The 16,713-nt window shown below is 35.2% G+C and overlaps 4 protein-coding genes across 4 annotated transcripts; 3 read left to right on the top strand and 1 right to left on the bottom strand.

Annotated features, from left to right (window-relative positions):
- The first annotated feature begins 321 nt into the window (after nucleotides 1–321).
- Nucleotides 322–2,615, top strand: LOC18007894 (protein NRT1/ PTR FAMILY 5.11). Its single transcript, XM_006390633.2, has 4 exons — nucleotides 322–469; nucleotides 546–763; nucleotides 1,176–1,687; nucleotides 1,790–2,615. The coding sequence occupies exons 1-4, from the start codon at nucleotides 364–366 to the stop codon at nucleotides 2,553–2,555; spliced, it is 1,602 nt and encodes a 533-aa protein (XP_006390695.1). The 5' UTR covers nucleotides 322–363; the 3' UTR covers nucleotides 2,556–2,615.
- A 4,743-nt stretch (nucleotides 2,616–7,358) lies between these two features.
- Nucleotides 7,359–9,728, top strand: LOC18007952 (patellin-1). The gene is made up of 4 exons (XM_006390632.2): nucleotides 7,359–8,620; nucleotides 8,721–8,848; nucleotides 8,950–9,085; nucleotides 9,191–9,728. The coding sequence occupies exons 1-4, from the start codon at nucleotides 7,457–7,459 to the stop codon at nucleotides 9,446–9,448; spliced, it is 1,686 nt and encodes a 561-aa protein (XP_006390694.1). The 5' UTR covers nucleotides 7,359–7,456; the 3' UTR covers nucleotides 9,449–9,728.
- A 2,393-nt stretch (nucleotides 9,729–12,121) lies between these two features.
- LOC18007948 (patellin-3) lies at nucleotides 12,122–14,347 on the bottom strand. The gene is made up of 4 exons (XM_006390631.2): nucleotides 13,276–14,347; nucleotides 12,967–13,091; nucleotides 12,721–12,871; nucleotides 12,122–12,599 (listed from the first exon to the last, which is right to left on the bottom strand). The coding sequence occupies exons 1-4, from the start codon at nucleotides 14,266–14,268 to the stop codon at nucleotides 12,351–12,353; spliced, it is 1,518 nt and encodes a 505-aa protein (XP_006390693.1). The 5' UTR covers nucleotides 14,269–14,347; the 3' UTR covers nucleotides 12,122–12,350.
- Nucleotides 14,348–15,003: 656 nt separating this feature from the next.
- On the top strand, nucleotides 15,004–16,552 carry LOC18008024 (MICOS complex subunit Mic10). Its single transcript, XM_024153124.1, has 3 exons — nucleotides 15,004–15,222; nucleotides 15,486–15,637; nucleotides 16,326–16,552. The coding sequence occupies exons 1-3, from the start codon at nucleotides 15,090–15,092 to the stop codon at nucleotides 16,338–16,340; spliced, it is 300 nt and encodes a 99-aa protein (XP_024008892.1). The 5' UTR covers nucleotides 15,004–15,089; the 3' UTR covers nucleotides 16,341–16,552.
- Nucleotides 16,553–16,713: the final 161 nt, after the last annotated feature.

The raw sequence follows: 16,713 nt of genomic DNA, 5'->3' as shown, positions 1-16,713 counted from the left end.
ATCCATAGAGTCGAATCTTTCAGAATCACTCAACTACAACCATATAATGAAAGGAATCACTCAACTACAACCATTTGATTAGACTTAAGAATCTTATATCAGGTAGAATTGGTTGTTATAATATTGTTTTATTAAATATTAATTGTTATAGTGAGTAATATTTTATTTAAAAGTATATATATATATATATGTCATTGTACATAGTTTGGTGTTTCATTATTAAATAACTCCATAAACGTCCAAGTAAATCGATTAACAATGACCAGGGTAACCACTTTAGTAATAATTAAAATACAACTTGGCACCTTTCCATATACAAAACAATGAATACTTCAAGAAGAAATTATTATTTACTAGAAACCAATGGCGATCGCCTGCGATGAGCTCGAAAGTAGTCTTTGTCCAGGCACCACCGAGGGTTCCATGAGAACTTCATTTGGAGGATGGAAATCAGCGAGTCTTATCATCGGTTAGTAAGCCTCGCTGATCACTCTCACCAAAAAAGCTTTTGTTAAAGATTTGGCTTCGTTTTTGTTTGTTTGTAGGTGTAGAAATGGCGGAGCAGTTCGCCTTTTACGGGATATCGTCGAACCTGATAACTTACATGACGGGACCATTGGGAGAGTCAACGGCTGCTGCTGCGGCGAATATCAACGCCTGGAGCGGAACGGTTTCGTTTCTGCCACTTCTATGGGGCTTTATTGCTGACTCATTTCTTGGCCGTTTCCGTACCATCCTAATCGCATCTTCTTTATATATCTTGGTATGTAACAACCATCTCTTCTTTCGTTATGTTTCTTATAAGATCGTATCTTCTCTTCTCTATGTAGCTTGGTATATAACAATTTTCCTTTCAAACAATAATTTGTGTTGCTTGGTGTAAAACAATTTTCCTTTCCAAGTATCTCTACTATCAGGCTGTCTCGAGACAATTTGTAGATATTGTTCAATTTCTTTTTAGTGTATATTGATTGTAGTGTAATATATTTGTAAAATTCCGATTTACATGCATATTTGAAAAAAAAAAAAAAAAAAAAAAATTGGAGTCATGTTCTGACTGCCTCTCTTGCAAGTGCTAAAAACTGTCATATCTACTACATAAATCTAATTTGTCACTAGAATTTTTTTATTATTGTTCCTAATTAGAGGAAGATCTTATTTGATGAAACAAACAGGGACTTGGACAGCTGTCATTTTCAGCCGTGATTCCTTCTCAACGGGAAGATCCAAATAAATTCAAAGTGACTCTCTTCTTCTGTTCTCTGTATCTTATAGCCATAGGAAATGGCGGTTACAAACCGTGTATTAAGGTATTTGGAGCTGAGCAACTTGATGGAGATGACTTAAAAGAGACAAAAGCCAAGAGCTCTTACTTTAATTGGTTGATGTTTGGGAGCTGTATTAGCATATTGTCCACTCGTTTGATCTCTATCTTTATTCAAGAGAACCTAAGTTGGTCCTTGGGATTTGGTATTCCAAGTGTTTCCATGCTACTATCTTTCCTTCTCTTCCTACTTGGAACTAAGACTTATCGTTATAGCACTGCAAGAAGAGAAAAGAAAAACCCTTTTGCTAGAATCAGCCATGTTTTTATGGAGGCCATAAAGAACAGAAGACAACCAGATTTAGATATGTATAACCCCAATGAGACCCTCCTTCTCCCTGGCCAGAATTCAAAGCAATTCAGGTAACATTATATAGAGAAATGTTACTCTTTGTTTTTAGAATATTTTTCAGGGCACAATTGTGACTATACCACTTTGGATCCTCTATAAATGTAATATGGCAGATTCCTTGACAAAGCAGCGATTTCATGTGGTATGGCTGAAATTGAAGAAGCAAAAGCAGTGCTTAAGCTTGTTCCCATATGGATGACTTGCTTAGTCTACGCCATTGTATGTGCACAGTCCCATACTTTCTTTACAAAGCAAGGAGCCACAATGGACAGGTCAATCTCACCAGGACTCTCAGTCCCTGCAGCTACATTCCAATGTTTCACAAGTCTAACAATGGTCATTTTTATCCCAATCTACGATCGTCTACTTGTTCCTATCGCAAGTTCCTTCCCTCAAAAGCCATTAGGAATCACAACACTTCAGAGGATTGGCACAGGCATGTTTCTCTCCATTCTTGCTATGGTAGTAGCCGCCTTGGTTGAGACTAAAAGGCTCCAAACCGCTCGGGATGAAGCCACAATACTGATGAGTGTGTGGTGGTTGCTTCCGCAGTACGTTCTCTACGGAGTCGCGGATGTCTTTGCAATGGTGGGTTTGCAAGAGTTCTTCTATGATCAAGTCCCTTGTGAGCTTAGGAGTGCTGGTATGGCTTTCAACCTAAGCATATACGGGGTCGGAAACTTTCTTAGCAGCTTCATGATATCAGTCATTGATAAGGTCACAAGCCAGTCAGGTCAAACGAGCTGGTTCGATAACGATCTGAACCAGGCTCATTTAGATTACTTCTACTGGCTACTCGCTTTTCTAAGCTCCATTAGTTTAGCCTCCTACTTGTGGTTCGCCAAGTCGTATGTCTACAATAGACCAAACACCTTCTAAAAAATATTGTGTGGTCAGTCTTCTTAACTGAATTGTGCATTTTCGTTTCTGATATGTGTTTTTAAGTCACCAATCAAGTCGGTATTTAGTAATATCTAAAAACCATGATTCTCACATCTTTAGAAAAATAAAATGAGAATCAGGAAATACATAATAACATTTACAACTTTCTTAAATACATCAATTAGCATATAAAATTGATAAATTGATGAGCTTGGGCTTATAACAGCTGGGCCTAATACACAATAACCTGTTACCATCTATTATATTAAAACAGAAACACTTTTAGTGATTGTTATCAAACATTCCCAAAATTTTTTTAAAATATTTTATTTTCTATATAAATTTAATTTTGAAAATTTAATATTAATTTAGATAACTACGATTCCTTAAATATAGCTTATATTTAATTTAAATTTAAATTATTTATTTTTATAATTAATTAAATTCTTTAAAATAGATATTAATTTAAATTACTTTAAATATATTTAAATATAAGTTAGATTTAATTTAACATTTAAATTTTAAATAATATTTTTAGAATAACACATCTAATTAACAAATATCTTATTATATTTTCTAATCATATTCAATCAAATTAAAATTTTACTTGAAAACTAATAAATATTAATATTATATGGTAATTTGATGGAACAGTTTAAATTTTTTTTTTAATTATAATTTTATGCGGGTTAAGTTATCAAAACATGCAATATATTATAAAAAAAATTATTTCAAAATTATTAAATATTTATATTATATGGTAATATATATGAACAAGCGGGTTAGAATTATTATTTCATAACCATAATTATTTTCAGATTAATAGAATGAGAGAGTTAGAAATATGTTTTTATAATAACGATTATTTTTTTTATTAATAGAGTGATTTTGATAAAATTATGTTTTTATGATCATGGTCATAATAATACTAAAAAAAATTTAAAAAATATATATCTAAACAAAAAAAATCTTTATCACTTATTAAAAAAATTATATTATAAAAAATATAAATTACATTACAAATTTAGATTTATAAAAAAAAAATCTAGTGCGGATGCACGGAATAAAATCTAGTATCAGACTTAAAATAACACAATAAGTTTGGCAGTGGGAAAAGAAGACAATTATACTCTGATTAAGATATGTCTTAAAAAAACACGTAGTCAAAGAAGCCTTCGTCTTCTCCGGATTCTTTTCGTCCGAAAATAATATACAAAAACTAGTTACTTAACGTATAATTGCGGATACTATTTTCCCAATAGTCTCTATTTGCCGTTTTTTGCCCCTAGTTATTCAACTAATTTTTAAAATTATCAATTAGCTTCTCCATGGTTGCTTACACACAATATCATACTGCTGCCAACATAAAAATAGAAATTAAAATTTTTTTAAAAAAGTCTACGCATTATATGTAGATCAAATAAGAAAAGTCAGGTACGCTGATCAATTAGCATCTACGTATATAAAAAAACTAAGTGTGAAAATAATTTTATTATTAGCCCCCACCTAGACAATCATAATAGATTTCTTATTAGTATACGGAAAACTGCGATCAATCATTTGTTAAGAATATATATAAAATAAGTAAGTGCGTTAATTATAAAAGGAAAGGGAAAAACAGCTAAATACAATGCAAGAATGTATAATAATAAGATGGCAACAGCGATGAATAAAATCAACCAAACAGCTTCTTTCCTCTTTTTCTTTTGACAAAAGCAACCGATGAAGGATTTTTAACGGATCACTCCCGGGTCCCGCGCAATTGTACCTACTTTACTTTTTCAACTCTTTTATAAATCATATACGATTCTAATTATTTTTCTCCCTTAGTTTCTTATAAGCAGATATAATTTTGAATTGAAAATTAGTATAGTAGTTGTAAATATTTTTGTAATGTAAGTGTACATGATGGCCAAGACTAATGAAACGGAGATTGTAACTCACATAGTTCATTTCTTATGTGACACATGAAATAAGAAAAAGAAAAAAAAATAACTAGAATCGCTGGTAAAATCTCTGTTACCCGAAGGCAAAGGCGAGGCGACCTGGAGGATGGCCTGACTCGTTGGTTTGACACCCGATAGAATTTTTTTAAAGTTTCCAAAATAGATTGTGATTCTTTTAAAGGTTCAAAAACAATAAGCAACTGATGTAAAAAGGTTTTTTTGGATGAATAAATTTTACATTCTTTCAAAAAAAAAAATAAGAAAAAGAAAATAATTAGTTGGATTTTTGGGAAACATAATACATATCACGCAAATATACATATATTTAACAGCACTAGAAGAGTATATCAATCATGTTAAAAAAAAATATATATATATATATATATACATCGATACGAAGGTGTGGATACATATTTAATTACACAATAATATTTAGAATATACAGAATACTCAATGAATTCATATTAGGTGGCAAAAAAAGTCTGACGACTAATATGAAATATACAAAACATGACATGAATCTAATACTGTTTAATAACTGTATTTGGTTAAAGCCAAACGTACGTAGGGTTGACAGCTCAAGTACCTATTGGAATTTTCCCCTTATGATCTGATTTCGCAATCAATTCGGAATCAATAATCCATAAGTTATAGATTACAACGACGCATCAACAACGGTTTCAATATATATTGTAATGTGTGCAAATACAATCATTGAAGGATTTCTTTACGTGGGAAGTGGTCTGTAGATGTTTTTTTAGCTCTGGTGGGTGTGCTACAGACCGGAGTTGAATCGCAAAAATTTCAGTGTTTAAAAAAAAAAAAACCCCCCATTGCAAATTATCATGCTATTAGTTACTCCATTATTCTTCCTTAGATACCAATCATTTATTAACGGAACCATTAAACGGATCAATTGTTTCACAGATGTGCTGATATGACATCGTAAAAATAAATAATTTGATGAGTAAAAAGGTCAACACTGCCAAGAAAATACGTTTTCACAAATGAAACCTATATATATAAACGTCAACACTGCCAAGAAAATACATTATTAACGCCGCTACCGATTTTTACATGACGGTTTACAGTTAATAGCATGTCGATGGAGTAGATTACAATTGCCGTGTAAAAATGAAATGTAAACGGTTATGTTATCACTAATTAGGTTAAATATACCAATAAAACAATTAATTTGTTTTCCCCCGTAGACGCGTTAAAATATCGTAAAAGAGACAGTCTTTTTTATTTATTGATTTGATAAGATACATGCAAATGGGATTCTTTGGGAATCATAAAAAAAACACCTTAGGACTTCGTTTTCACAAATGAAACGTAGGTATATTAACTTAACATTTCATACCAAAAAAAAAAAAAACGTAGGTATATTAAAATATAGGTTAGACAAACTTAATTCCAACGTTCTACATACATACGCCAGCAACTTAAAAAAAAAATGGAATGAATGTTTTTTTTTTTTTGGATAGGCATCCCTGGGACACACAGCGAAAGAAAACATGTTATTAACGCAGTAACGCTGGTACGTATCGCTCATCAATTATATATTATGTTGATATTTGTATATCCCGATAGATTACTGACGTATACAATTATGCGATTTGACTCTCGATCTTTGCATAATTGTGATTAAAACTTCGAAAACTTCTAACATAATCTGCAATACCAAATTTCTAACATAATTACCAATACCATTACCCATATTAGATTTTTCGTATAATTAATTCTACAAATTCTTTTGCCATAGCTTTAATAGTAGCTTTTCATAATTTGCTTTAGAAAAAAAAAATAAGGTTGTAAGAACTTAATAAGTTTGATATGGAAATGGAATCCAACCAATAATAAAATGCTGTAAAAAATTGTTACAACCCAACCAATCATTGCCTAAATATCAATGGATTTCAAACGAATGTACAACGGTTACAATTGCTTGTTTGGTAAACAATTAGCGAATACTCATCTATCAGTTATTAACAATAATAATCATATATCTTAATCAATTATAGACTATATTTACCGTCTGATTAGTGTGTTAGACGAATAACAAAATAACTAAACAACAGCAAAATTATTAGCAGAACACATTGAATGGAATAATTTTCACTAAATTTATAAAACACTAAAAAGCTAGTTTTTTATTAGATGAAAAAACAATATTTGGATTCGAACTTGGGTTCTATACTTTCTGTGTGATTACGGTAAGAAAGAGTAAGTCAAAATTATATACTCCATATTTAAGACTGTTGTAATGAAATAACATGGTGCCATGATTTGAAACACACTTTACTTTAAAAGAAAAGTTATTAGAAAAACATGACTAGCATGCTACCCCTTCTCAAATGATTCCACTGTTTTTTCCTCAACTCAAGCATAGTTCTTTTTTTTTAATCTTATTTTGAAATTCTATTTTTTAATTGTAAACATTAGATATTTAAGCAGAGATTCTTGAAGACTAGGGAGAGAAAAAGGCAAAAAGCGGTAGAATATATTCAAAATCAAGGAGATCATCAAAATATGTTCAAAATCTTTTTTAACCAAAAATATGTTATAATCAGGTTTTATGAATAGATATGATATATGGAATATATATAGAAATAGTAAATAATATAAGTGTTAGCTTATTATGGAAAGGATATGAAATGAGGAAATGTTGTAATATTAAAAAAAGAAACAGTTGTATGGTAAATTAGTAATGGTTAAAAATAGGAAAGTGAACTAATTCGTGAAGCAAAAAGACGGCCGTTGGAGGAAAACAAATGGGACCCACTGAGAAAGCGTAACGAAATGAGCTGTCAAAACAGCTCCGACCAGTCTGTGTTTTCCTTTTGCCTTCCGTTTTATAAACCTCTCTCTTCCTCTCTTCTCTCTCCTCACAATTCTCTCACTTTCCAATATTCTCTCTCTCTCTTTTCTTGAATTTCGAAAAACTCAGAGATGGCTCAAGAAGAGGCACAGAAATCGGCTGATGTCGTCGTCCCCACGGAGAAACCAATGACCGAGAAGGAGGTTACTGTTCCTGCTCCGGTACCGGAGAAAGAGGAGGTGGCTGCTCCGGTTGCCTCGGATGAGAAGGTGGTGCCGGAGAAGGAATCAGAGGAGGCGGAGAAATCTGCTCCGGTGAAGGAGGAAGAGACGGTTGCAGTTGAGAAGGTGGTTGTTCCAACGCCTGAGGAACTCGAGAAGAAGGCACTAGAGGAGTTCAAGGAGCTCGTGAGGGAGGCTTTGAACAAACGGGAATTCACTGCTCCGGCGCCGGTTAAGGAAGATAAACCGGAGGAGAAGAAACCAGCAGAGGAGGAATCCAAAGGAGAAGAGAAAACAGAGGAAGAAAAGAAGGAAGAAGAGAAACCGGCGGTTCCAGAAGAAGCCGTTAAGCCGGAGGAGAAATCTGAGACGGCGGAGACCAAATCGGAGACACCAGAAGAGAAACCAGCCACCGTAACCACAGAGAAAGCCTCCGGTGCTGAGGAAGACGGGACCAAGACTGTGGAAGCAATCGAAGAGTCGATCGTGTCCATTAGTCCACCGGAATCCGCCGCGGCGGTGGTGGTGGAGACCGTCGTCGCCGAGACGGAGCCTGTTGAGCCGGAAGAAGTATCGATCTACGGAGTTCCACTCCTCCAGGACGAGAGATCCGACGTGATCCTTCTCAAATTCCTCCGTGCGAGAGACTTCAAGGTTAAAGAAGCCTTGACGATGCTGAAAAACACTGTCCAGTGGCGCAAAGAGATGAAAATCGACGAGCTCATCGAAGCCGAAGCCGCCGGAGAAGAAGCGAGCGAGTTCGAGAAGATGGTGTTCGCTCACGGAGTGGACAAGGAAGGACACGTGGTGATATACAGCTCATACGGGGAGTTTCAGAACAAGGAGCTTTTCTCCGACAAGGAGAAGCTGAACAAGTTCTTGAGCTGGAGGATTCAGCTTCAAGAAAAGTGTGTGAGAGGTCTTGATTTCACAAGCCCTGATGCTAAATCTTCGTTTATGTTCGTCAGCGACTTCAGGAACGCTCCTGGACTCGGAAAGAGAGCTCTTTGGCAATTCATCAGGCGTGCCGTCAAGCAATTCGAGGACAATTATCCCGAATTCGCCACTAGAGAGGTACGAAAAAAGAATTATTCTTGAAAAACATGATTAGAATTACAATTAAAGTTATGTTAAAAGTTTTATAAATATTGTGTTTTTTTTTTTTTTTTTGCAGCTGTTCATCAATGTCCCATGGTGGTACATTCCTTACTACAAAACATTCGGATCTATTGTCACGTCGCCAAAGACTAGGAGCAAGATGGTTCTTGCTGGTCCATCCAAATCTGCCGATACAATTTTCAAGTAATTAGCCACTTAATTAATTTACCATTTGATGATTTAAATTTTCTTGCTTTTTTTTTCCTTACTAATAAGCTCTGCTTTCTGTTTGTTGGTGGAAACAGATACATTGCTCCTGAACAAGTTCCGGTTAAATACGGTGGACTTAGCAAAGATGTTCCTTTAACCACTGAAGACACCGTAACCGAAGCCATCGTTAAACCAGCTGCCCAATACACCATCGATTTGCCTGCTTCTGAGGTGAATATATTCAGAATTTCGATTTAAAGAGGTTCATATTGTAAAAAAAATAAATGTTGTTGATTCATAAGAGTGTTAATTTTGGATTGTGTTGATTTGTGGCAGGCTTGCACGCTTTCATGGGAGCTTAGGGTTTTGGGTGCTGATGTGAGCTACGGAGCTCAGTTTGAGCCGACCACTGAGGGAAGCTATGCTGTAATCGTCTCTAAGAACCGGAAGATCGGGTTAACCGACGAACCAGTGATAACCGATTCTTTTAAGGTGGGTGAACCGGGCAAGATTGTGATCACAATCGATAACCAGACTTCCAAGAAGAAGAAAGTGCTCTACAGGTTCAAAACTCAACCGAGGTCTGATATTTGAAGTAAAACTTGAGACCATATGTTACTTTACCATAACCCAAATCCAAGGAAGAAAAAGAAGAAGAATGGTTATTTTGTTATTTGGGGAACCACATTTTTAATTAATTAATTTAGTTTGTTATTTATTATGTAATTTTGAAATCTCAAAAGGTGGTTGTGTTTTGCTGGGACGTTTGCTTTGTTTTGAATATTGGGGGTTGTTTTGTGTGGAGAATATTTTGATTTAAAATTCAAAAGTAAAAAAAGAACACTTTGTTTCATTAATTTACCTTTTACCTTTTTCTTTTTATTGTACAATTTGTGTAAATCTTAAATGTATTCATTATTTATATGTTTGTCTTTCTCTGTCTTTTATCTTTACTTGTTCTTTGTTTTTTTGTCAAACTCTTTACTTGTTCATCAAATTCATTCCGAAGCAAATGCTTTTCATGGTTAAGTACTGGAAACTTGTCCATACCAAATCTTCGAATAGTTGAAAGTTACATGTGTTTAATTCTAATGTATTATCATCAAGAGATAGATATTTTGAACATAATGTTCAGTGGATATATATAGTTTAAGAGATAAGGAGAAGAGACGTGTCAAGACTGGATTTGGACTTCTTGTTATATCAATATTGATAGAGAGAAATGAATATATAATTATGAAAAAGGTCCCTCTGTCTATATAATCTATGGAAATGGATAACACTGAATGAGACATTAAGGACGAGAAATAATGATAATGGACCCGATTGTTGAAATATGGACTAATATAATTCGTGGATAAGAGAAGAAATCAAAGCACACATCATATTTGACATGACTAAAATCAAAGATATTTAACCGTAAGTTCTATCTTACTCCTATTATTTTATATCGAATCTAATTCTTTTGGCATTGAGAGTGCGAAGGCCAAAGACAATAATATCTTGTGGATTAATCTTGTATAGCTCAGATAAGAATGAATGATACTTGCCTCTTTGGAAAATTGACCTTTAGATTATCTCAAGACTCTCAACATGTTAAACGGATTAGCTCTACAGAACAAAAACATTGACAAGCAAACCGAAATTAACAAGTCTTGAACGTGGAATATTACCAAGACATACGAAACTTCATAAAACAAAACAAAACAAAAGAATAGCTGGGATAGGTGTGAAAAACAAATGCAAATCAGAATCGTTTAATTGGCTATGGCCTACTCAAAATTGATAATCCACTAATTCTAAAGTTGACATTAAGTCTAATCCGCATGTTTATCAAAGTAACAAGGGATATTTAAATAAATATAAACTACGGCCCTTACCATGATGATTAGAACAAATAGCTTCATCTCTTAATATAAATAAATGTTAAATGTATACATTAATACATGTCATTGTCCTTTAGTTTTTTCTTCATCACCCAAAATAAGAAAACATTGTCGCAAATCCAGCCAATAATTATCGATATTTAGAATCAAGAATTTTTTAAACATGATCAACCAAGAATATTGAAAATTAAACGAACACAGAGTGTCAACTTGAAAGCAGCTAAAGTTGAGTGTTTTCATTACAAAGCATCAATTTGTAATGGTTGTTACATAAATGAATAATTCGTATAAGAATTGGACGTGATCATAGTGTCGGGTCCGAAGACAGTTCGGAGTGTATAAGAAAAATGCATAAATAATCAAAACAATAGAAAAGGGAGGGACATGCGTGGACCGACACAACACAAACAGCCATGAATGAAATTTGAACACATTCACTACTAGCCATAGTCGTCATGTGCTTCTTCATCAATTCTTCAAAAAAAAAACCTTCTTTTTGCTTTTCCTTATTTAATTCACAAAGGAAATTTTTAAAAAGTCTCACTTTCACACAATTGAATTACACAATAGTTATGGTTGGTGATCAATTCACTTCCATAAATAGAGATGCATGCGTTGACATTAGATATTGTATGTGTGAATGTGTTTGTAAATTATACATACATTACGTTTATTGGTTTGTTCGTTTCACCGTTTTAGTATTGGCGACAGGCGGCCATAAATGATCAAACGCCGAACAGAACAGCGTTTAAAAGTTTTCGTCGATACTCGTTAAAATTATTTTCCTCGCTGTCATTTATTATATACTCTTTTAAACTTAGCTAAGAAAGTATTATACACATTTGATTTCTATGACATAAGTTTAGTTAGTGCTCTCTGCTTGAATTTTGAAAACAGAAAAAATATATAACGCAAAATATTTTAAAAGAAAAAATATATAACGCAAAAGAAATAGTGGCATAGTCGGAAAATCCATCTGTATATAATTATTTTTTCAGTTTTATATTTATATTGATAAAATTAGTAGGTGGATGGTTTTGTTTAGAATAAAAGACATTTCTCTTTAATGTTGAAAATCACATTCATTTTGAAGGGGAACAAAATATTCCCAATTCATAATTGACATTTGAATGATGCAACAGCCAACAAATTCTGGGTAAATAAGACACAAATTGAACCTCTTCCACCCACTCCCAGTCTCCAGACAACAACATATGTCAGTGTCGAGAGGTTGTTACAACGTGTAATCAACAGCCTTACGAATCTCTTTCAATTGAATTACATAATAATAAAGTTGTGATACTATCGTTGATGTTGCACAACACCTCATCAGCGGTATACAGTTGATTTTATAAACAAACACAATCAATAAACGGTTGAGATTTAAAAAATCTTTATTACAGAAAGTCATGTAAAATATATATTCTTCCCCAGATGATTACAATAGCAAAAGATGCAGAAGCTCCATCGTATAAACCACACAAAATGATAATTATAAGATAAAGCAAACACTCTCAAATATACAAAACACACATAAGAAAAATATCTCTCACTTCTGTTTTCAAGAAAAGCAAAAAGGCCAGAAACCACATTTTCAGCTGATTTTAAAATCAGAGAGGCTTGACATTGAACCTGTAAACGAGCTTCTTCTTCTTAGAGGTTGGATTGTCTACTGTAAGTAAAACCTTGCCAAGCTCATTCACTTTGAAGTTCTGTGTTAACACCGGTTCATCAGCTGGTTTCATCTTCCTCGGTTTCTGTACAACCACCGTGTAAGCATCTTTCTCTTCCGGCACAAACTCTGCCTTGTAGCTCACTTCCCATCCAATTACCCTTATCTCCCACACGATCTCACATTTCTGCATAGAAATTTAATAGCATCATGACTCAAAGACCTTGGTGCCATCTCACACAACTATGTAATGTTTTGAGAAATTGATACTACACTAATGAGTAGTTAAAAGGTGGTAATGCACTAACCTCATAGATTATGATCTCAACAGTTTGCTTAGTTCCGGGCTTAACAGTGACCTCGGAGGCTGGATCATCCAAGGAGAAGTCTGGATTGCAGTCGCAAGGATCTACACTCAATCCTCCGTACTGTACCGGGACTTGTTCTGGTGAGATGTATCTATAGTCCACATTTATTCATACATGAGTCAGAAAAGTCATAAAGAGACTAAACAAACAAGCGGAATCACTAGAAATCTTTCAAAAGAGTTTTACTTGAAAAGAGTTTCCGCTGATTTTGATGGACCAGCAAACACCAGCTTGCTCTTTGATCGTGGTGTCATGAACGGACCAATCACAGTGTAAAACACAAGGTACCACCAAGGAACATTGATGAAGGCCTGAAAAAATTGATCAACAGAACATTGAACCAAAAATGTCTCAGACTATGAAGAGTGCAATAAGATACTATGCTCATTTACCAAGGACATACTGTTAAAGATGATAAAAAAGTCTTCTGATTCAGTTCAGTAAACCATCATATTCATTACCATACTCAAACGAACCTAAACTAAACTAGTGTACCTGTTTAAAGACAAACTCAGGATAATTGTCCTGAAGCAACTCCACGGCTTGTTTGGTCGCCGATCTAAGCTCTTTCTTCCCCAATCCAGGAGAATTCTTCATATCATTAATCTGAAAAATGGTGGAAACTCCACCGGAGTTGAAATCTAGCTTCCTTATACTCCTCTCCAAGAACTGAATCCTCGTCCTCAAGAAATGTTTCCTCTTTTCCTCATCTGAGAACGTCTTGTTGTAAAGCTCCTTGTTCTGGAACTCACCGTAGACATTGTAGCACACAGGGTGTCCTTCTCGGTCGTGTCCGTGCATGAAGACGACCTTGTCCAGATCATCCACGAGGTCTTCCTCGAGAAGTTCGTCGATCTTGAACTCCCTTCTCCACTTGATTGTGTTCTTGAGCATGGCCAAGGAATCTTTCACCTTGAAATCCCTAGCTCGCAGGAATTTCAACAAAACGACGTCGCTTCTATCGTCTTTAAGCAAGGGGACACCCCAAATCGTGACTTCTTCCGGTGTGTTGGCGTCTTCCGGTTTAGGGATTGAACCGAATTGGTGATTTTCGAGAGCGTCTCGCACAAGATGCTTCAGCTCATCCAGAGATCTCTTCTCGGAATCGGATAGATCGGAAAGCTTGCTGCTTTCTTCTTTGAACGAACCAAGATTCTGCGGAATTCTCTTCTTCTCTTCTTCACCAGCTTCTTCCTTCTGCGGCGTCTCGTCTCCGAGCTCTTTTTTCTCCGTCGACGCCGTTTCCGTTTCCGTCACCGTCGGAGACTGATGCTCTGCCGGCGTTACCTCCGGCTTAACCGCCGCAGTTTCTTCTTCCAACTTGGAGGTGGTTTCTGCCGTTTCCGGCGGATCTTTCGCCGGAGTTTCCGTCTCTTTTGGCGCCACAACTTCCTGAGTAGACTTCGACTCTTCCGGGTCCGTCGTCAGTCCCGGAGATGGTTGATTTTCCGGCGTAGATAGAATGGTAGTAATCGCTTCCTCCGCCATTTTTTTTCCTTTCTAACTTTTGCAGTCTTGTTCTGCGATTTTTCTAAATCAGGCAATTGATTTTGGGTTTATACATACGAAGTGGAGGAGACAAAAGTGCGTTCAAGTGTCGTATGTAAGAAAAGGGTATATTGGTCACGTCGATCGAACCGGTTTCTTTGTTGTCGTCAGCTTGCGACGACATTTACGATATGCTCCAAAAGCTTCTAAAACGATGATTAGGCTTTTTTAATTATGTTATTAATAATTAATTTACGTATATTCGCATCAATTACATACAGTAATTAGATTTTGGAACATTGGTGTGATCCAAAAAAAAATAATCTGGAAACTGGAATCCAATGATAATTGACGAGTACCATCCACGTGAAACACAGATTATTTTTTTGGTACTATATTCGTTTGTTTTTTCTTTTGTTTCTTCTGACATCGTGACTCCTTCACTGCTCCACGTAAATTTTGTCTCGGTTGACTCGGTTTAAAATTCTAATGTAATTCGCTTAGACACTGTTACAGTATCATCAGTAGAAACAAGAAATGACTGTTATAGTATTTCCAAATGGTAGACAAAAAATGGCATATTTACATGTTATAGATTTTTATTTTAAAATTTTGCAAATGTTTTCATAAACCGAAATAATAAGATCTAAAAACCAAAGAGAAGAGGCCTGAAACTGTCCAATCAAATTGGGCCCAATTTGGAGCCCATTTTTCTTGTGTGCACAAATTCTGTAGATCGAAGGGGGAATCACGAACAACGGAAGAAGAAAAACTCAGAAGGGATCAATCAATCAATCGGAAAAGGAAATCGATTCCGAGAAATGGCGGAGAAAAAGGATAGTGTGCCACCGGAATACGATGTGAATGCTAAGTGGGACGCATGTCTCGATCTCACGACCCGTCGTTTCGTCTACTCCTCTCTCGGCGGCGCTTTCGCCGGTCTTCTGTTCTTCAGTTCGGTGTTTCAATCTCTCAACTCGAATCTCGTAATCTGACTGATAAATATTTACTTGTTTGAGGATGGATACGGAGTGTGATTACGAATTTAGGTTCTTCGAATGAATTGAAGATACACGATGGAGAGATAGGGTTTTAATCCAATATGAATCATATATTGTTCCAGTCTGTTGTTTAAAATTGTTATTCCCTTCATAGTTACTTGCCTTGAAATTTGATTTCCCTTTTGTTTTCATAAGATAGTTTCTGATTCTGTATAGGGAGTCCTGCTACAAGATGGGCATCGATTGCTTTTGGTGCTGGAATCGGTATTGGCTCTGCATACACAGATTGCTCTCGTTCCTTTGACGCACCTTCTTCATCTTCAGCTAATCTAGCAGCTCCAAAGAGTACAGAGACTTCTGTATCTCAGGTTAGTTGGAATTTCTTTTGTTAAATGCGTATTTGTTTGGGGACTCGATACTATAGTGTGGTAAAAGAGGAGAAAATGTTAGAGAAGTTGTCGAGAGTGTAAAGGTTTTGACTGTAGCTGAAGGATTATAAGGAGCAACATTTTTGCCTATGACTGTGAATTGAGCGAATTGAGCAACGGGTCGTTAAAGTTTGTAATTTGGTATCACATCTCTATACATGCATCCTTGCTTTGGTAACACTAATTCAACATTCTGAGCATTGTCTTTAGTGTTGTGGTTTTTCCTATTCGAAAAACAAATGCATGCTTGTTTGTGTCGAAGTGATTGCTACTTCAAGTTCAAATTTTGAACTACGTATGAATTGGTAAATATCATCACATAGAGTTTAGATATGTGTCATTCTATATAGTCATAAACTTTGGTACTTACCAGGCTGAAACCACTTATCTCTTTCAAGTTCCATCATCAACGCCCACATGTTTATAATTTGCGATTAAGTAGAGTAACACAAAAAGCAGAACATAAAGCAGGATGCTAATTTAGACATCCTGATATTCCACTCCTGAGTGATCATCTTCCATGGATATCAATTTTGGGTTATACCTCTGAACAATTAATCTTCTAAAATTCATTACAAAGTAAAAGAACATGAGCCTGAGTCTCTTTTTTTTTCCCGGGTTGTTGCAGGCTACGGAGGAGTAGAAAACAATGGTAAAGCGGAAAGCAAGTAAGCCATGCGAAGATCAGGGCATTCAGAAACAGAGGCTATCACACAATGTTTGTTGAATTGTTTCCTAAACCTGCAAGGACAAGTCTTTTGAGATAATACCAAAATGTAAAACTCTTTTTCTTATGTTAATGGTTTTGAACAAACTGATTTCAATGTTATAATATCAACCACACCTTGTTGTTCCCTTTTTTGTTTCTTTTTTAACAGAATTAACAAGTCCTCAACCTCAAAGAGGTCTTAATTCTAGATGATGTCAAAAAGAAAGAAAACAAAAATAAACGGTGTCGTTTCCTTGTTCACATGCCAACGATGCCGTCTCGTGTTGAAAATTTGCAAACCGCGAAT

Source organism: Eutrema salsugineum, unplaced genomic scaffold (assembly GCF_000478725.1).
Source record: "Eutrema salsugineum unplaced genomic scaffold, Eutsalg1_0 scaffold_9, whole genome shotgun sequence".
Lineage (NCBI taxonomy): Eukaryota > Viridiplantae > Streptophyta > Magnoliopsida > Brassicales > Brassicaceae > Eutrema > Eutrema salsugineum.
This window is presented reverse-complemented; position numbering and strand designations above follow the sequence as displayed.